Raw genomic sequence first — 21539 nt, forward strand, 5'->3', positions numbered from 1 at the left:
ACAGAATAGTATCTTTATTTTAGTAATATGACAGGCAAAAACAATTGAATTTGTGTTTTTACTTGCATGTCTTTGATTCACAGTGAGGTCAAACTATTTGTAAATATTCATTCACCAATCATTTTTCTTCTGTGATTGCTTGACCATTGCCCATTCTTTTATTAGATTCTTAGTATTTCCCATAATTTTTACTATCTCTTCACACATTAAGGATATTTTGCTATTATTTTGTAGTAGTATTTTTTAAAATTTATTCTTTAATGTACAGGACTTTTTTTTTTACTGTTGTTTAGTTAGGTGTGTTCATTATGGCCTTTGTGATTTCTTTTCATTGTGTTTTACTTTCAGAGGCAGCTATCAAATAATTCTTAAAATGTCAACTGGTTCGTTTGGCTTTCATATTGAATTTGTTTCATTTTGGTGTATGATGTGAAGAGGGGCTCTAAACTGATTTCTTTTTGCAATCAGTTTATTCTACTCTGTCTATGAAATAATTAGTACAGCATTTTACTGGGAAAAGGCAGTCATGATGATGCAAGCTACAGAAGCAGAGCCTATACACATACTGCTTCCGCACATGAAAGAAAACGCAGAGTCAAGAGAACATGACAGAACTTCTAACCTGGTAAATAAGAATTGATGAAGTAATTTCTCCTGTTTCATTTATATATGTTTGTAAGAAGGGCTGAGAAAAACTAATCAAGTTGATTCCAAGTAGCCAGAAAGGGTTTTTGATGTCTTGGGCCTGTCTAGATAGTACTGGGTTTCCTAACCAAGATTCAAAGTGACTTAGAAAAAGTTATTTTGAATTAAATATCTGTATAAAATAAGAACTAGGTTAGCATACAGTAAACAAAACTAAATATAAAGAAAAAAAATTACCAACCAAAAAAAGAAAGAAAAGAGACTCTTACCCTCCAAATTTGAAAATGTAAACATTAATTATGACAGCACCATTCCAATGAATTTTATCCCAGTAAGACAGGAATTGTAGGACTTCAAGCTGTAAAGACTTGGCCCCAGAAAGATGTAATTAAGACGCTTTTAGAAAAATGAGAAAGCATGCCATAAACTGAGAAAATATATTTGTAATGTGACAAAGGACATGTATCCAAAATATAGAAAGAACTCTGACAAATCCACAATAAAAACACAAACAACCTAATTTTAAAAATGGGCAAAATATTTGAACACTTTGCAGAGGATACATGAATGGCCATTAAACGAAGGTTTCCAACACTAGTTATCAAAGAAATGGAAATGAAAATCACACTGAGATACCGTTTCACACCCACTTGAGAGGCTATAAAGTACAACATACAAAGTCAAATGTTGGCAGGGATATGGAGCAACTGGAACTTGTATATATCACTGGTGGTAATGAAAATGGTAGAACCATTTTGGAGAACTGTTTGGGATTTTCTTAGAAAGTTGAGCATATACTTATCATATGACCCATCGTTCCCACTAATAGTCCATTTCTATCCAATCCCTAGCACTCCCATGTTGTTTTCCTTCTCCCAAATCTTCTATATCTTTCTTTTATTATTCTCATGTTTCTTCTAGTCCCTTTTTCCATCCCAAATAAATTCTCCCTAATTAACCACAGAGAGACTCATTTCTTCCACATTTATTCTAGGGGATATATATGTGATGACATAAAATAAAAATGATTTAGGATTAGCTGTATATTTTGCCTAAATAAGATGGCAGTTGTTTTTGTGGGGTTTTTTGTTTGTTTTTTGACAGCTATAATTGTTTTATGTCAAGAGTAACAATGAAAATAAAACATATACCAAGAAAGACAATATATGTGGATTAAAATTTTTTTCTCGTACAAATAATTCACAGCCTTCAAAAATAGAAAGAAAATCACATCATAATCAATAGTGTTGTAAAGATTTTGTAGGGTGTCAGAGGCACTTGTTTTATTAGGGAGACCACTTCTTGGATGGTGTAGATGCCTGACCACTGCACTGTACACCTGAAATTGAAGCTGAATAATACTAATGTCAACTATAATTTAACATATATAGTCACAGGATGTGGAGTACAGCATAGGGAATAGAATCAATGGAATTGTAACAGCTATATACATTGCCAGAGGGGTAGTATATTGGGGGAGGGGAGGTTATCACTTTGTGAGGGGTGTAAATGTCTTACTATTACATTGTTTTGTACACTGAAACTAATTTTTTAAAAAAGAATATTGTAATAACTAGGTATGGTGCCAGATAAGTACTAGATCCATCAGGGTGATAGATGGGAATGGGGTTGGAGGCAGGGTGAAAAAGGTGAAGGTATTAAAAAATACAAATTGGTAGTTAATACAGTATGGGGAATATAATCAACAATGTTGTAAAGATCATGTAAGGTGCCAGAGGGGCAGTGGATTTATCAGGGAGATCACTTCATAAACTGTGTAGATGCCTGACCGATGCCTATATGCCTGAAGCTAAAGTAGAATAATATTAAAGCTCAACTATAACTAAATGCATAGGTATATTAGTCACGGGATGTGGAGTACAGCATAGGGAAGATAGTCGATGGTATTGTAACAGCCATATAAGATGTCAGAGGGGTAGTAGCTTGGGGGATGGGTTATCACTTCATGAGGAGTTTTAATGTCTTAACTATTACATTGCTTTGTACACCTGAAACTCATAAAAAAAATTTTTTTAAAAGAATCACATTATAGTCATTTGAAAAGTTCGTTTATTATATACTAATATACACTTTCTGTAATAAAAAAAAGCCTCCCAATACATTGAACCATCTTATAAATGCAATAAGAAAATAAAATTTTCATCTGTTTATAAATGGGGTTAAATTAACCAGTACAAGAAACCATATGTATGTCTGCCCTGCAGTCTATGAGAACTTATCCTGAAAATGGCCATGAGAAACAAATGGTTCTTTATTAGTTGGCACTGTAGTATTGCTCTTGAATATTTATAGAATTACATACATTGATATTTTCAAGTTAGTCATTTCAAATGCAAAGTATTCAAAATATATACAGATTTTACAGTTTTCCATTTTTTTGGATTATTTGTTGATATTTACATTTAAATACATTCAGATTAAACATTTTTTAACACTCAGAAGGTATCTTTTTTCACTTGCTAGTGATGAATGAAAATATATTTTAAAGATGCTACTTGGCAATTTTTTTCTAACAGTAACCCAAAAGTTATGATAGTTTCTAGTAATGCTCAAATTCCATAACAAAGTGCACCATTTTACAGTATTATTGCCTCTAGAAAATAATACATAAAAATACATATTTTCTTAAGGCACATTTTAGAAAAAAACAATTGAAATATGATTTAATGTTATCATACTTATACTGTATTCATGATACGTGTATTCACACTTGGCCTTACTAAAATATAAAATATATAACAAATGTTCTTGCTACTGATTTGAAAAAAACAAGTAGCAAACTCCAGAAATTCCAGGTAATGAGTCTCATTTATAAATCCATTTCATGTATGTTGTAGAAGTGAGCAAAAATAATAGTTTGCTTCTGTTTGCAGTGTTAGCACTTTTATTTTTATGGAGAACCACTCAACATTGTATTAAATGGCAAATGAATGTCAGCCAACACCTGTGCAAGCTAAAATGAACTAGATGCTATTTTAGACATGCTAAATTAAACGAACAAGCTTCGTATTAATAATTATTTGCAAATAGGAACTTGTTTTCTTGTAGGTGATTATGATGTTATTGTAAACATTAGAGAAGAGCATTACTGAACCATATATAACTTAGGTTTCAAATTTAAAATATCCCCCATAGACAGATACATACAAATGGATTTTTGCACCCATCCACTTAATTCCCTGCCCCCACCCCCAATAATATAAATGTTTTGACTGTAAAGAGAGAAAACTACACATGTAAAAAATAACAATCAAATGTACCATACATTAAAATTCTGATGACTACAGAATAAGATCATATACATAAACATATAGCAATCACAGTTTCCTGCACTGAATGTTTATCAAATAAAAATGTATCAAACAATACTGGGTAATGTAGCTCCACGTGAACCGTGGCCTTCTAAAAATTCTGAATGAGAATGGAAGACGAGAGGGAAAGCATTGTTCAGTGACAAAAGTAGGACAAGAGGATTAGGAATAACATTAAAAAAAGCAAATGCTCCCAGAACAGGCAGTTTAGCTATACAGCATTATTTTTGTTGTTTCTCTACAATTTAAATAAAACCCCTCTCTATGTTTAGTAAGCTGTTTTAACATTTACAAAACAACAACAACAACAAAAACACCTAGTGAATGAAGAAGTCACTAATTCAACGTCACAAACAGGATGGGCAAATATTCCTTTACTGTTGACCATATGATGTTCTAACCTGGTGTGTGGTCATTCATGTGCCTTACAGGGACAGCTCCTAAGACAGCCTTTTGCCTCTGTTATTAAATAGACCCAGAGTTTTGGGTGCAAGAATAGGGAAAGGCATTAAGTGTAGTGATACATTTACCACCAGGGCATTTTCGGTTGATGTTCTGAGAATACAAGTATTTGGTACCTTTTTGGCAGGGGCAGGTGAGGGGAGTGGGGAGGGAAAGGTATTATCTGATGACCATTACACGCAGCTACACTTATTCTGCTTGTACAGCAGCAAAAATACATCATTTCACACTGCTTCTAGTAAAACCTGGGTAGAAGTGTGCACCACAGATTTTAAACACCTAAACAGCCATTCTTGAGAACAATGATGATTTTCTCTTCTGAAGGTACCTGGTGATGTCACTAGTAAACGTCCTTGGAATCTTCTTGTTATAATCAATATAACTCAGATGTCTTTTGGAGCATAATTTGCACCCATTTCCAGTAGAAAAAAAAAAGTATTTTTCCTTGGGTTAGTGATGCTTGGAACTTGGGGGATTGTAAATCCAGTCAGTTATAATGAGCGCCATGCTTCCCATCATGAAGATAATGCCAACCACAAGGAAAACCAAAGCCTGTAAGTCAAAGAGAATTTGTTAGGGAATAGGGAACCCTACTTATGTGGCACACTGTGTGCAAAGTAAATAAACAGGAAAGTGTTTACCTAAGGCAGCACCTGATTTGCATATTGAATTGCATTATTCTTATAGCTCAGATGTCCATGCCTAGCAGTTTAGTCAATTTAGAAACTTAGCTGGGGAAAGAGGGTGAATGTAGTGGAAATATTTAACCCAAATGTTCAAACTATGATAATGGTTCATTGATTTGGTATATCAAAATGATGGAATACCCTATGCTCTTTAAAAATTAAGTGATAGAAAACATTTAATGACCTAGGGAGAGCTCACAATCTTTTAGGTGAAAAGGGGCAGGTCATAAAATAGTACTATGTATGATATGATCAAAATTTATAAACAAACAAATAAAAACAAAAGCCTAACATAGGTTGCATATTCCTTGGAAAAAAGCAAAGTGTGTGCATGTAGTACAATGTTTTAGAATTTTAACACTAGAAGCAACCTTATATGTCACTGCAAAGATCGGCCTCTTAATTCAATGTACGAGAAAGGAGCAGCTAAAATTTTTTTCACTAGAAAGAATCTAGGATATAATGTCACTCAGTTTTCACATCTGACAAAACTGAAAATGGGTCAGGACAAGTAACTTGCCAAGGTCACACTGCTGTAAAATCTGAGCAAGATGGACTACATACAGTGGAAACTTTGGAGTGAGAAGATGGGAGGAGGTTTTGATATCAAACTGCCTTGAAGTCCCTGAACAACCCCAACAGGTGAATGACTCCCAGGCAAAATTCAGAGTAATTCAGTAAGAGGCATTCTTTTCAAGCCTTTATATAAGACTTTGTGAATTAGTCACTGATAATGTTTATTGGAAAAACAATTATTTCTAGTATATGTTTCTGTAGCTCTGTGATGGCAAAGAAAAACATACTCTTTAGCTTAATGAAACTGTGTTTTATATCTAAAGACGTTAACCGGAAAATGAGGGGCTCTGTTCTGTATCTCAGTCCACACCAGAGGACAACAAGATACTATGGAGGGGAAAACAAAAGCAACATCTTTTCCTTCGGCCCTTCAACCCTAATGACTATGATCAACATGTTTAAATTATTTCATAACACTGCTAGGGAGCCTAATTCCTTCCTGCATCATTCCCCATAGACACTGCAACAATAGCTGGGTGGTATAAACTGGCACACATGTGTGCCTGTGGGCAAACTCCATCAGCCTTTGACAGGTAGTAAGAATTCAACATAGGATAGTTGATACTTGAAGAGAAGAAATCCTGGAATCATCTGAGTGCCGGGAACCCACCCTCCTTTCTCTCCGCCAGAGAATTCCAGCTCATCTTTGATTTTTTGTTCTTGTTCATAAATTCTTTGCACCATGTATAGTTTCTGGTTGACTCTAAGTAGCCAAAGAGCAACATGTAATGGGGGAAATTGCAAGCCTTACTTACCCCAACCTTTTGGGGGGACCGAAGAGGTTCTTTTTTGACGAGTTTAAGATAAAAAGCTGCTGGAAGGATGAAAATCAGCATAGTGGCAGAAGAAGCCCCTGAGGAGAGAAACACAAGACAGATCAATATCTTATGTGGCAGGTCTGACTCGGCAAGGCAGAGACTCAGGGCATGCACTTTCATTTAGACACCAAATCTAAAGCTACCCCAACCTTAGCACTAAAAGCACTAAAGCTCATCTTGTTTGCTCATTCAAAGACATAAAGAAAATGAAAATGTCCCTAACAGCATAGCTGCATACTGAGTATACATAATATATAATAAACAATAAAAAGACTATTACAAATTTACAGGAAATTAGTAATACTATCAACACCTATTAAAGAGGTTGAACTCATCACACACTCTTCCTATCTACTTCCAACTTCTCAGGTTGCTAACACCTAATATTTAAAAGTTTTACATTGTATTTAAAATTGGAGCAATCCCTCAAATCAACAGAATAAAAAATGAAATATATTAATGGACCCTGTTAAGGGAATTAAATATATTTCCCTTAACGGTTCAGGGAAATAATATGTTTTACAAAATCGACCTCCTCTTTCTCCAAAAATACCTTTTAATGCTCAGCTGACACAGACCCAAGAGAGCACCCTGCAGGTAAAATCTACCTTCCTTGCTTTTTGATGTAGTGCTAAGACCTAAGTACAAATTCTGGGTCCACTCCAAGGTACGTGACTTGACTTCTACGTGGCTCAGTTTTCTCGTCTGTCAGAAAAGGCAATTGGACTAGATGACCTATAAGGTAGCTTTTAGCGCTAATGTTTTCTGATCCTGTGAATAACTTCTAGTGTCTGCTGGGAGGAAGTGGAGGGGACCAGTTGGAGCCCCGCTGGACTAATAGGAATCTTGTGAGCCTGATTTGAATGGAGATCCTTGACTTCCCAACGCTGGCTCCCTATCCACCATTTAAGGAGATATCAGCTTGAGTTGACTAAATAAAAGGCTTTCTGAAACTTACCTATGAATCCAAAGATGTATTTTATAGTTGGCACAAGGATGACCAAAATATTATTAAGTGCAAGAAGTATGGCTGCAATCAGGAAATGTCTTATCCAGCTGAAGGGTCTTCTGGGAAATAGCAGTGTGGTCACAGATGTACGAATCTGCAACAAGAAAGTCAAAGGCAAGGTCATTGCTTTATTTTTTACTTTATTATTTCAAATATTCTCATTGCTCTGGAGTGTTTTCTTTGTTTTTCCTTTTTCTCCCAGAAAAGATTTTGATGCTGGTTTTTTTTAAAGAATTTTTGATTGTGGTAAAATACACATAACATAAAATTCACCATCTTAACCATTTTTAAGTGTACAGTTCAGTGGAATTAAGTAAATTCATATTGTTGTGCAACCTTGATGCTGAATTTTGATGTTTGAGATAGTGTCATTTTTCCTTGGTGATATATTTTGTGCTCATTTTCTCAGCTTTCAGAATTTTGTCTTCAAAATAATCTCAGTCAGAAAAAGATAAAATAACAGATATGAGATAAAATTCAGAGACCTGGTAAAACCCTTGTTGATTTCTAATCATGTCTTATCAGACTGGATTAAGCATTAATTGCCAGCAATGCATTGATTTGCATGGGATTAGGAATGGAATTGTTACAAATCTGGGTTTTTCTTAATTTTGCATTGTAATGAATATATTTTCCACCTGATACTTAAAAAATGATACTCTTTCTGTTTATTCCTTTCTCTCTCTCCCCCTTTATCTTTTTCCCTCCTCCCCCAATTATAGATTATAAATGCACGAAAGACAAGGAACAGGACCTAATAATCTTAACATTCCTCAGAGTTTCTAGCTTAGGGTCCTGCACACAGCAGGCACTCAATAAATGTTGCATTAAATCCAACAGAACGACTCGTTTCCCTCCCTTTAGGATCCTTGACAGATTTCAGCCCTATTTTACCAGCTGAAATAAGTAGGCAAAGGGTCAAAAGAGGCTCCATTTGCAGCCACCACTCAAGTTACTCTGATGTAACTGGATAAAAAGATCCTTGTGAGTAGAGGGAGGGAGTGCCAGTTACATGAACAGCTTAACAAAGTTGAAAATACTCTTATCTTTGGAATCTTTTAGACCTAGTGGAATTAGTTTGTTGGTTTTTCAATAAGTGAGCACTTCAGTTAAGCTGGAACTTTATATTTTTAGAAATGCTGGGATTGGTTTTTACTTTAAAATTTTACTTCTGAAGTCTCTTAATGGCACGGAGATGGGAATTTACTTAAAAGAGAGAAAATGTAAAATATATTTTGAAACACATGTATGAAATGACAAAAACTTCGAGCTGAATTGCTTGCAGTTTCTAATGTAACATTCCTTTCATACCACTCCACCAAAAATTGAAGCCATCTGTTCAGGTTTAAAGGCAATTTCATTTCCAGAATTGCAAACCAGATAGACTCTGGAAATGATTTAAGGCTGGCTTTGTGACGGATTTTAAAAATTGGATTAGTGAAAATTATGAAAGTCACTCTGAAAAGTTGGACTGAGGAAAGCAAATGCTTTGATTTTGTTTTCCCCAGCAGCCTATAAATTATGTCCTACAATTAGAGCTTATTCAATATTGTCCAAACTGGACTAACTAGTGTGTTTAAATAAGCTTTCTGTGGTACATATGCCGTGCTTAAGGATTTATTTGTCTGAAAAGGCTAAATTGATAGAATAAGTAACTTAGAGTACATGTTATTTTTTTAGGCAGAGGTCACATCTATGTGCTTTTTAGTCCTGTTACAATAATGCATTGAATTCAATAAGCTGAGTTAGAGGCAATCTTATATGTACAGTGCCTCTGAATGTCAAAGGTTTCTTAAGGTCTTATGGTTCCCAGGAAGACTAAGGTTTGGCCTAATGATGGAAAAGACAGAAAGTGTGCAGGATTAATGGTTGGAGTAAATGGTGAATGCTTGCTCCTCATAGCGAATAATGAATAACAAAACCCCAACAAGAACAGATGATGTGCAGAGTTGCCAGAGGGGCAGGCAACAGGGCAAACAGGGAGATAGGCTGCTGGTGGTGGGAGAAAAGAAGAGAAGGGACCTTGCTGGACATTCCATGTTAAATGCTGCCTTGAATGGTGAGCCTGGGATCAAAAGATCCCCAGCAGTTCTCTTTGCCTGTGTCAGGATAGAAGCAACTCTCTTGGCTTATTGCCCACCAAGTGTTGCCTGCTACTTCACTTATCTAAGTGCCCTTTTCTCTACAGACACAAACTGATAAGAATCTGGGTCAGATGCTGTGGGTGCGAAATGTCCTCAGCAACAGCCATGGCTTCTGACAGGGAATGAGTCCAGAAAAATTCTATGCAGCTCTAGAAAAAACCTCTGTTATTTTCAGAGAGAGTGTTCTGAACAGGAGCCTTTCAGCACATGCTATGCTGTAATGTGGGGACCCAATGTGGAAGTCAGAAATGTGGAGGCAGACTAGAAAGTGGAAGCCTTAGTTCTGAATAAAAAATAAAAAATAAATTCTGCTGAGGAGTAAATCAGAGTTTCACTTTGTAGGATTACTCAGGACAACAGGCCTGGAAATACCTCTGGGTCACTGTTCTACTCCAGTGCATAGCCACATCTGCCATATTCCTGTGCCTGTATCTACATATACTTCAAAGCAGGGTATCTGAAGGTAACATAGCTGAGAAGAATAAATTTGCTGTGGTAACATGAAGTAGAAGTAGCTAGAGAATCTGAGACATGATCTCTTTTTTGTAAGGTGTGGCAGGTGGAATTTGAGTCTCTGTGTTCTTGATAAACCCGTTTTTTCTGTTTTTCATGGTGTTGTGTGAATTTTACTGCATAAAGGGAAGCACAAGTGAATGCAGCATTATTAGTCCTTGGAGAGGAGGTGTAGTCCCATAATAGACACCCTGCCCCATATCATCCCCCTCCTACTACTAAGACAGAGAAAAGCAATGTTGGGCTGCTAGTGAAAAAGCTGGGGTTTTAATTCACTTCATTTACTTATTTGTTTAACAAACATTTCAACCTGACACTATGTGCCTTTTACCAAGAAAAACAAAAACTAATCTAACTGGAGAAAAGAAAGATAATAAATAGATTAATCAAAGAAAAACCATCCAGTCATCCAACAACAACAACAAAACCTTTCTCATATCTTCCTGGGTTCAAAGAAAGAGAGCCCAATTATTTATTGAAAAAAGGAGAAGACAAAATAATACCTAAAATGGACAGGTTTTAATCCAGATTAGGTTTTATTTGCTTGTTTGTGTTATTATTTGTATGTGGGCATAGCAAGGCAACGTAAATAAACTTCTTATTGGTCAAGAGTTTCTTATTCAAAGAAACCTGTAGGAGAACCACACTATGACCAGCATTTCACACATTAAAAATCTTGGCTCTAAATTGTAACAAACAAAAACACCACTAACAACTTCTTCTATCACTTTGGGGGAAAAGTGTCTGAATGTAGCCTTGTGCAAGGGGCTTCACAGAGACAAGAAGGCTGGACCCGCCTTTATTTCGTCCATTACATCCAGGGCAGCTTGGTTCATTTAGCCCAGATCCTCACCCAAATTGGAGTTCAAGGCAAATGTCAGCAAGGGGAACAGCCTATGCTTTTACTAGAAAAGGCAGTTTGTATATCTCAAGAAAAGGCAAGATTCATTTGAAGGCTGTATTTCTTAGTAAACATTGCTGAGCTCATCCTGTGCCATCACTACGCACATCTCTAACCTCCAGGGACTTATCCATGTAAGATGGACAATTACATGGATCATCTCAATGTAACATTGTGAGGGCAAAACAGAATTACACACACAGTGTTTCATAAATGCTAAGGTTGAGTGAAAACACAGAATTAATTATTTTTCTGAAATTTGCTCCTAATGGTCAATTTTGGTTCTAATGGACATTGATGAAGGATGTTTACAAATGACTGCCATTCCCATCAGTCAGATTTATATGGATGCTTATCTGTCACATAGGGGGGAAATTTCTATGCGGATGTCTAGATTTTTAATGTCTAGGTGAAATGGTCATCAGTAAATGAAAAGCTGACTTTCACATTCCATTATCATGATCACAGCCTTCAGTGTCGTGCTATGAGCACTGTATTAGTTCAACTGTTACCCACTAGCTGTGTCACCAGAGCCAAGTCCATTAATCTGCTGAGAACATGATTTCAAAGTACTATATTCAGGTCTTATGAATAAAGAAATATGGAAGCACATAACAGATTTCTTTTATAAAATGCTTTGATTCAACAATGATATGAATGCCTGCTGTGTACCAAAATTTAGTTAGTGATATCCTCACATAACAAAAAGGAGGGCTCCCGACATTCTTTGCCCAGTGACACTGTTTGCTTAGAAATGTGACCCTGTAGTACACTTTCTGTCTACAGCTGTCTTCTGCCTTGTAACCACAATGGAGCTGATTTGAGGCTAAAGCTGTGTGCATGTCATCTGACATACTTTCAGATATATGAGAGGAAAGGTATTATTTAAGAGTAAAATATTAGCCAACATAGTAATAAGGATCTGATTTCATGCTCATGAGAAAGGAATGTGCCAAAAAAATACTTCAGCACACAAACTGCATTTAAAGTGACCACAGTATCATTATGCGAGTAGCCCTCATACAACTCGGCCCTACTTTTATATGAGTAGCCCTCATATGCTTGAAACAGAAAGTGTCACAATCCGTACAGTATGGAACATTCTGTACAGGGCCGTGCCAGTTACTGTGTTGCTTATTTTTCCCCCTCAAATGAATGAGTAAATTCAGTGTTTATGAAAGGAGAAGAGTTGGCAGGGGAGTGCAGACCTATATTTATCCATAGGTGGTGGTTTTAGCTTATGCAGCCCAAATTTCCCTGACCAGCCTGCTCTGTGATCCCAGAAAAACTGACGCCAATGGGAAATGCAAACTCACATTTATAATTAAGTCTCCATCAAGTCAGAGCATATGTACTAATCTATGGAGTCAAGCAGGATGCTTTCATCAGAGCTCCATGTACTTACTGGGAACAGAACAATGGGCACAGTCAGTGTCACTGCCACAAGGACCGCCAGGCGCACCATGAGGAGAGGGGTGTCAAACGTGTACACTTTGCTGTAAGCATGAAGTAATTCATCTTCAACTTCTCCTGCAAAGAGGAAGAAGAGAAAGAGTCCATTTGGTGTTGTCAAGTCAGCAATGGTTACCTGTGGCGACATCTTATGGAGGGAACACAGTACAGTAGGAAGAACCCAGGTCTGGGAATCCAGACACTTCTGTTTTTACCCTGTCTGCAAGCTTATTAGCTGTGTGACCTTTGAACAGGGGGCCCTGAAGCTTAGAAGGTTGTAGAAGCTAATATGAAATTGCTGAGAGGCTTTTGTAGCTCATTTGCATCGTGATAAATCTCTCTGCTCTACAGAAGCATCACAAAACAAAATGAAGTTAAAAACCCCATCAAATGGTGCTCCCCCTCCTCGTCTTTTCCTCCTCAACTTGTCCTGCAATCGTCTTGACTCACTGAGTCAGTCAGAAAAATGCAGAAAGTTGTATTTATACAAAAAAAATATATATTTATTTGATCACACTGATTAGTGTGAACAACTGATACCAGGTCAATGTTTGACTCCCTGAGATTTGTCTATAGAGAGAGCCATGTTTCATGGAAGGAAATGACAACCCTATTCCTTTTGTGTCCTGTTAATATGCCGTAGAGGAAATGTTTTAGGCATAGTCATATATATATATGTACACATATTTGATAGTACATTCCAAGATTGAAGGGCATTCATTCATATACATTTCTTTGTTTAGGAACCCATTCACTATAACACAATAGAATGGGATAAGCAAAAAAAAAAAAAGCCTAATGCTCCAAGTTCTCAGACTCAACTCGACTAGTAAATACGAAGCAGGTTCCAACTCAAGGATGTACTTTTTTAGCCATTTGCTTGGTAGTTAGTTATTCCACCAAAAGAGCTTTATAACATGCAACTGGCTTCACTCTTATTGCTTCTAGACTGAGGAGGACTAGGGAGTGAAGCCAAGGAAATATCATCTATACCTAAAGGAAAATAATTAAATTTGAGGGATTAAAAAAAAAAATAAAACATGTGAATCACAGATTGTTGTAACCTGTTAGCCAGGCTGGTTCAGGTCCCATTTTCTTAAGTTAAATGACAAGTCTAAAAGAGCATGTTAATCTAGTACTTCTATCCATAGAACTTGCTGCTTATTGAGGGTGATTAAAACAATTATACCTGCCGGGATTAATGATCAGTCCCACTAGGATTTGCAAAAAGAGAATGACTTGACAGAGTGACCTACCATAAAAGGTTAGGTAACCAAAGAGGGCAGCAAACAGGTACATGATGAGCATCCCCGTGATGGAAATATTTGACACTGTTTGCATCTTCCTCCGGGACCGGCTGAAAAGAAAAAGAACATGGAGGGGTTTTTGTTTGTTTGTTTTGTTTAATTTATGAACATATCCCTCTTTAGAAATCAAATTTTTAAAATAATGTATGTCTGTGTTGCTCATTAAAAAACCTCATTTGCAGTGCAGAAACAGCTTATTTAAATTTGTCTTAGAGAGCTATGGAGGATTTGTTTTCATTTTTCTATTCCTTCAGTCTTAGAAACAACCATTTTTCTGGAAGGGGACCAGTTTATTTTGTGTCGATAAGTAAACTTGTCTCCTAAATATTTAAGAATGTAATTAATATAAAGATCAAATTGGTTCCTACTGTAGAAAGCCTTCATGTTTTATAGTAGATGGGTTTAATAAGGACAAGAACCTACTAGAATCAGTAAAGCCCTACTTCCAGGAGTTCTGGTATTATAACGAGGATGGTTGGTACTATTACCTGGATAGCTTCTGGAAGCCATTCTAGAAGGCACCCAGTGGCTTAAAGTCAATTGTCAGGCCTCTAGAGTAACTGCTACATGTAATTTTCAAAGTAAATCAAAGACACCAAAATAATTGAAAATGTTTCAAAAATTTTTTTGTGAGGTGAATCAGAATTTATGGGGAAAGTTATTGCTATTTAGTAAGAATGAAGACTGAAGTTGTTGATGGCTGGGTTTAATAAGTTGAAAATTATATGGCATTGTCCCTTAAGGGTAAAGAAGGAAGTTGCTATAAGTGGGCTCAGATCCAATTTATACCCAAGTAGATATCAACAACCTCAAAGGGAAAAGAGTATTATCGATTCATGCAATATCAGCTGGAAGAAACAAGATTGTGTAGCCAGTGTCTTCATTGTACAGATAAGACAATAAAGGTCAGATGTTGGCACATCTCTGTAGTGAATTATTCTAGACAAGGTGTAGGGACTGACCACAAGTGACATCAGAGGCTTAACACGGACACCCTAACTATAATTTTTGGTCTTCATGAGTGTGGTCTTTTCCAGTTCAGGTGACATTACTTCTTTCCACCAAAATTCAAACTGAATTCCCCATGCCAGCCAAAATCTTTACAGCCATTGGCTCCTCCTCCCCCTTTCCTGAACTCCCTCCCCTGGACAATTTCTGTGGAGAAATAGGAGAGAAGGGAGCAGATAGGTTAGTGTAGTAAGGGGGTTGATTCCTATCTTTTAGGTTAAAGCATGTTACTGAAGAGTGGCTGTAGCACAGACTTTCTCTGAAGAGAAAGCTGTAAACCATGCTCCTGTATAAAGCCCCTTTGAACATATGAGCCCATTTTCAAAGCAAATTAGAATACTAAAACAATGGCTGCCTTACTCTTTAAGTTCACTGTAGATGGGAAGGACCTCAGGGTGGCATACAAAAGCAAATGCTAGGATAGGAATTGCATAGGCCGTCTGAAAAACAAAGACAACACCGCATGTTTAGCATTCTGACCACAATGACAATCCCAGGCCATCTCAGTTTATAAAATAAAAATTCAAAGGCAACATTTCTAGGTTCATCAGAGGCCCAGGCCTCTCACTTACCCGGGAGTTGAATACAAAGTATTTGGGTTGACACTTGTCATCACTGTGTGCTTCGTACTCTACTCCACTGCCATGAAGAGAGCCCTTGGCCTGGTTCTCATCTAGCCCTGAAGGATTCTGGTGGGCGTAATCCATCATGAAGTTCACATCACTACTCTCAGAGTTATTGGGTAACATTACCACATGCATTGGAAGTGTATTGTTGAATGTCAGATTTCCAACATTGTGATCCAGAATGGGTAGAGGGCAGGGTATTTGGAATTTTTTATAAATCACCTAAATCATTAAAAAAAGAAAGAAAGAAAGAAAGAAAAAGTTAGCCTTTTGAAGAAAACAATGAAATGAAAATCCTGTGTGTGGCTTATGGAGTGGAGGTGAGGGGCCTGTGCTGAGGATTCCTTTTAGACTAACAGACAATGGGGACGCCCTTTAGCCTCTGTCCTAAGGAAGGAGTTGGAACTACAGTTGGCAGCCTGGCCCCCTTAGAGTCCACAGGACAGGATTTTGCATGAATCCATCCTAAACTTCATTCATACTCTTCCACAAGAAAGATGATCATTTCCTTGTTGTATTTCATATCTTTTAATTCTTTAAACCAATAATAAATAATATGGGTTATCAAAAATCCTCCTCTCCTCCTTTACCTCTTTGGGAAAATACTATGCAGATTTTAGCATCCATGATATTACAAGAAAGTCCCCCTTTCGGCAGGGCATGGGGGGAAGTGAGGAGATTTCGCTCTTCTTGGGTAGCAAGAGAAAAGGACAGATGCATGCAGATAGGGCTGACTCTAGCCGACTCATTTCTCTTCGGGGACTCTTCCTTGCTTCTTCCTCTACCTTTCAAAATACTGGGTTATTGTCATGTTCCTGCTTGAAGTGTTTCTTGTGTCCAAATAGACATTGTATGCTGAAAACATACTATTAGCAAAGGCCTTGACATTCTAACTCAACTATTTTTAAACTCATGACTGTTCTTTTCTCATTCCAAACTAGAATATAAAAAAAAAATTGCTTTTTTTTATGGCAGAACTCCTTCATGCTAATCAAGTGCTTGAACGAAAAAGAGAACACTAATTCAGGCACTAAAAGCACCTCATGCTCCCCAAGCTATAAGCATCATGTCAATAATTCACTTACCACACTGACAAAAAACAGCATGCAGGTAAGTGAAAATCCGCTGGTATAACCAAGGTAACCTAGGGGTTAGCAGAGAAGTTCGAGAAGGTGAATAAGGCATCTATAATCAGCTTACCTATTAGAATGTAAAATGAAAATAAAAATAAAAAGCAACTTTACCTAAATTTTTAAGAAGAGAGAGTGGAAGAATGATTCCCACCGACACAAATATGACGAGGTAGTTGCCATTGAGGTACCATTCTCTAGAAGAGAAAGAAAGGCCAGAACATCGGAATGAGAAAATACCAACTAGAACGAGTCAAGTGACATTACAGGGCGAATATAAGACATACCCAGAATTTTCTTCAAGTCCCATGAATGCTCTGATTACTTCAGGCAGTTCGTATTTAATGATGAAGAGGTAGCTTGACATTGCTAAAAATGAAAAACATGACAGCTAAGTGTTGTGCCCAGCACTAAAGTCACAGGCAAGTTGTGAGAAGTCCTTGCATTTGGGAAATACATTCTTTCTCAGTAAGATAAGCATCTAATCCCCCAAACAGAAAGAAAAGCCACCCACTGTGAATTTTGTACTGCTTCCAAGTTCTTTTCAAAAATAGACATTTGGCCCTCTGGCTCTTGTGTATGGAACTGTGCTAAGAGTATCAATGCTGATCCTGTGTTAAAGTCAGCTCTGAGGTTTTCAGCAAAGCTGCACTTTGAACGTTTTTCCCTTCAATTGTTGTAAGTTGTCATGGGCTGTGCTGAGTGTGCCTGTTTTAGTGTCTATAACTTGGGGAGGGGTCTGGCAACAAAAGGCATGGGTGAAAAGAGAGAGGCTGGAATTGCAGGACAGAGCTGGGTAGACTACATGGCACTCTGGCTCTCCCAGGTGGGGGCCAGTCTGTTCCTCTGTAATCTCCCTGAGCGACACACAAGGTCTCAGACCACCGATTGTCTAAACTGGAGTCATACTGGATTGGTAAAAGAATACAGGAGATGATAGCTTCTATCCCCTTTGTCAATGAAGTTTTTTCCCCCCTCTATATCCTAATCTCCCTTTGGCCAAATAAGAAATTACACAAAGTGGCAAAATTTCTTGAGCATCTAGGTAAGAAATATACATGTGATCATGTACTCTTCCAAAAAGTTAAAGAAATCTATCCACCCTCTCCCTGAAAAAAATATATATACATATGAATAACACAATTTTGCCTACAATTGTAGGGATTTATGCAACGTCAGACTCAATTAAAAATAAACTGACAAGCTTTGCATTGGTAGCTTTAACTGTATGCTGCATCCTACTGGTGAATTGTTGCTAACAGATTTTAAAGCAGGTTCCTAAGTTGCAAATTGAGCTATTAATATTAAACTAAGGAACATGAAAGATATTTCCTTAACCTCAAACAAAAGTAATAATAGTGATAATTCCCCACATTGTTTAGCTCTGCCCATTACTCCATTCAATCATCTGAAATCACCTGTGAAACAGCAAGATGTATGTTATTATCTTCATTACATAGCTGAGGATATAAAGGTTTTGAGAGCTTAAATGACATGTCCAAAGTCTCACAGCTTGAAAACTGTCATTTCCAAAATATAAGTTCCCTGATTTTGGGCTAGTGTTTCTTCTCTATTGTAAAGTGAAATGATTCTTACAATAGCTAATGTATCTTCTGCAAACAGTATTTGGTTAATCTTTACAAAGACCTTGGCTAAAGCTAAATCTTGCCGAATGTAAATAGAGGAGATATGTCTGATTAACTGGCTCAGTGAGGTAACATTCAATTTTAGAAAGCTATTAATTGCTGACGTTCAGTGATGTTACCACTGTTAATGTGTTTGGTCTTTGAAAATTCAGAACGATACAGGCCTGTCTGGGTAATGTCAACAGTATTCTGCCAGTGTTGAAACATCCATGGTAAATGTTAATTTTTCAGGGGACTGAGAAAATTAAACGTTTTAAATGTGGAGTTGCTAAATACAGAAATACAAGTGATTTTCCTTAGGCCAAAATAACCGCTAATCATATAGAATAACCAAAGTGAAAGAATTTTCAGGAACAATGTATAAAATTTCATCTTACTCCTTAAAGCCACACTTCTTTTCATGTGTGTGGCTTGATCGAGAGACCACTTTATAGTTTATTTGATTATTTAGATGCATATTAGTAGCTATACTTTGAGCAACAGACAGTGCTATTGCCACTCAGCCTGTTGGGCTCAGGGATAAATATGCATAAGGTTATTTCAGTTGCCCAAAGAAATAAGTTAGATCAACTATGAGGTGATCCTATAAAATGCTTGATACCTTAAATCTTGACAAGGCTGAAAATTTGAGCCAAATGTACAGCATTCTATTTGGTGGGGGATTGGGAGCCGATATGGTTGTGGTTCCAAACCAGCGAAATGAATGATACAATCCTGACATTATTGTCAAATTCTACCCAGGATTGTAGTCTTAACTATATAAAAATATGAAGAGAAACAAATACAAATCATTAAGATATGCCTGAATTTTATTTATTTCTTCGCTAACTATCCATTAGAGGAGCAGGTATAGTTGGATAAAGGTTATTAAAGGAATTGCTGCATTCCAGAAATCCTAAATAACTCCAGTGATTTTTGTTTATCATAAAGGGTTACCTTTTTGCAAGATTTTTGTGCAAGTTTATTTACTGCAGCATTGTTTGTAATAGTGAAAAACTGTTCATCAATAGGGGATTCAGTAAACCAATTATGGTGTAATTGTACAAAGGAAAACTTGACAGCCATTAAAAAGAATAATATGCAAATATATTGAAATAACAAATATATGAAATTGTTAAATTTTAAAAACCAAGCTGAAAATCAATGTTATAAGATGTTGTGATTTTAACAGTAACGGTATATTGGTTAAGTTTGGCGTAGAGGAAAACCTGGAGTAGTTATTTCTAAGGGTGACTTGCATAAACATTTCTTTATAATTTATGTATTTATGTAATGTTTTAGTTTTTCACAGTTAGCATATATTTGTCTTATAATTATAAAAATGCCCATTTAGAAAATAATCAGAAGGGCTCCAGAGAGAATGGATATTGAATCCCACAACCAGGGAAGAAGGAAGCATTATTATGTGAACTCTTATTATGTGCCATATGTTATCTTATTTCATCCCCACAATGACCTTGTGAAATGGAATATTACTCTCATTTTCATAGATAGAAAATTAGAAGAGTAAAGTGATTTTCCCAGGGTCACAGTTAGTGACAGAAACAGACTCAAATTCAAGTGCGTCAAGAATACAGAAGTCTATTATCTATGCAAGGTTTTTAAAATATCTTTTCAAAAAAAGTAACAGATTAGATACCTACAAAGAAGGCTAAGGGAGCCCAGAGGAACTACTAGTCCCTAAAAGCCTACAGAAGCAATGGCTCATGGGAAGGGGGGAGGGATGTGTGTGTGTGTGAGTGTGTGTGTGTGAGTGTGAGTGTGAGTGTGTGTGTGCGTGTGTGTGAATGTGTGTGTCAGGGTTGGAGGACTATAAGAATAGAGGAACTGAATATAGTTTGTGATGGTATGATGGTATGACACAGGACACATAGGGGATAGATAGATAGATGATAGATAGATAGATTTGAGGGTTATAGGAAAAGTATCAGAAAGGTAGGTGGAGAAAAGATGATGGAGACCATTATGTGTTAGGCCAAAGAGTTTAAATTTTACCTTGAAAATAATGAGGAAGAATTTTATGCACAGGAGAAGCAAGAATAGATTTGAATTTAAGAAAGCTAATCTGAACGATGAATTAGATATGGGAGCAGAGGAAACTCAAGGCAAGGAGACCAGTTAGGAGGCTGCTACAATAGTCTGAGCAGAAATGGTGATCACTTGAGCTGTGGTGGTGAGAACAGAATGACGGGAGATTCAAGAGCTAAGTAAGAGATAGAATGGACAGGAGCTGGTTTGCATTTGATTGGATATTCATAGTTAAAGAGAGACGGAAAGGAAAAATTTAGGATGATACCCAGATTTCTGGCTTAAGAAATTGGATACTGCTGGTATTATTCATTGAGAGAAGAAAGAACAGAAGAATAGAATAGCAGGTTTTGGGGACTGGGTAGGAGGTGAGGACAAGCGCCACTATGTGGGTATATAGTCTGGACCACGCAGGGGGACATAGCCAGTAGGACATCTGAAATTAGGCCTAGATGCCTTCTGAGGGTCAAAGACACAAACAAGAGGCCTAGTGAAGCTGATGGGCAAACATATCACCTGGAACACTATTAAAAATGCATATCTCTAGGCTTTATTCTGGAAATTATAATTCAGTAGGAATTATAAAAACCTGTAGAATCAAGCCATCTATGGTTTATAGTGCTTCTGACACCTAGCTAGACTTCACCTTAGCACATCTCTAAAGGGCTGGACCTGTGCGGGCTCAGGGACTCCAAAATTTGGCTATACCCCTCAGATGCTTAATTTTCAATTTTATGAAATAAATTCAGTCATACATATAAAACATCAACTGTTCTGGCAATGACAAAAATAAGTATTAATGCTTTAATTTTTCTTTGAAAAATAGCATTTGAAATCAAGGAAGTTTTTATTCTATTCTATGTTTTAATTCTAGAATTCAATTGGTAGGTTTCTATATTGTATTTCATTCTTACATGTTGGTATTTTTAATTAAAGAGGGACAGCAGGTCTATTTAAGAAAATTTATCTTTTTAACTTAAAAACTACAAAGCTGTTTTTCTGGATTGAAAGCGCTTCTGTATTGCCCTAAGAGTTCTCTTCTGCACTGAACGTTCTTTGGAAAGTTGAAGTCGCCTGTTGAAAGTTATATCCCCTTACCTCCGATGTTCTGCATTGTAATGGAAATGAAAGCTCCAATTTTCCCAGGCCATCCAAATGCCTTTTCCCCTAACTTTTCATAAATTAGAGATCCTACAATCAAAGACAAAATAACCTTTGTTAAAAAGATTGTTTTAATGACTCAGATATGTCTATAA

The 21539-nt window shown here is 36.8% G+C and overlaps 1 protein-coding gene across 2 annotated transcripts in view; it reads right to left on the minus strand.

Moving 5' to 3' along the window:
- Window positions 1-2697: 2697 nt before the first annotated feature.
- Window positions 2698-21539, minus strand: part of SLC38A4 (solute carrier family 38 member 4) — a 67680-nt gene continuing 48838 nt past the window's right edge. For both annotated transcript variants that reach the window (XM_019653096.1, XM_019653095.1), the window contains exons 8-18: window positions 21382-21474; window positions 16897-16978; window positions 16724-16806; window positions 16565-16623; window positions 15426-15701; window positions 15214-15293; window positions 13795-13895; window positions 12492-12616; window positions 7478-7622; window positions 6457-6554; window positions 2698-4991 (exon numbers count right to left, since the gene is read on the minus strand). In XM_019653096.1, coding sequence (XP_019508641.1) covers window positions 4890-4991; window positions 6457-6554; window positions 7478-7622; window positions 12492-12616; window positions 13795-13895; window positions 15214-15293; window positions 15426-15701; window positions 16565-16623; window positions 16724-16806; window positions 16897-16978; window positions 21382-21474 — 1244 coding nt within the window. In that variant the 3' untranslated portion in view covers window positions 2698-4889. The remainder of the gene's footprint in view (window positions 4992-6456; window positions 6555-7477; window positions 7623-12491; window positions 12617-13794; window positions 13896-15213; window positions 15294-15425; window positions 15702-16564; window positions 16624-16723; window positions 16807-16896; window positions 16979-21381; window positions 21475-21539) is intronic.

This window comes from Hipposideros armiger, unplaced genomic scaffold, assembly GCF_001890085.2.
Source record: "Hipposideros armiger isolate ML-2016 unplaced genomic scaffold, ASM189008v1 scaffold_194, whole genome shotgun sequence".
Lineage (NCBI taxonomy): Eukaryota > Metazoa > Chordata > Mammalia > Chiroptera > Hipposideridae > Hipposideros > Hipposideros armiger.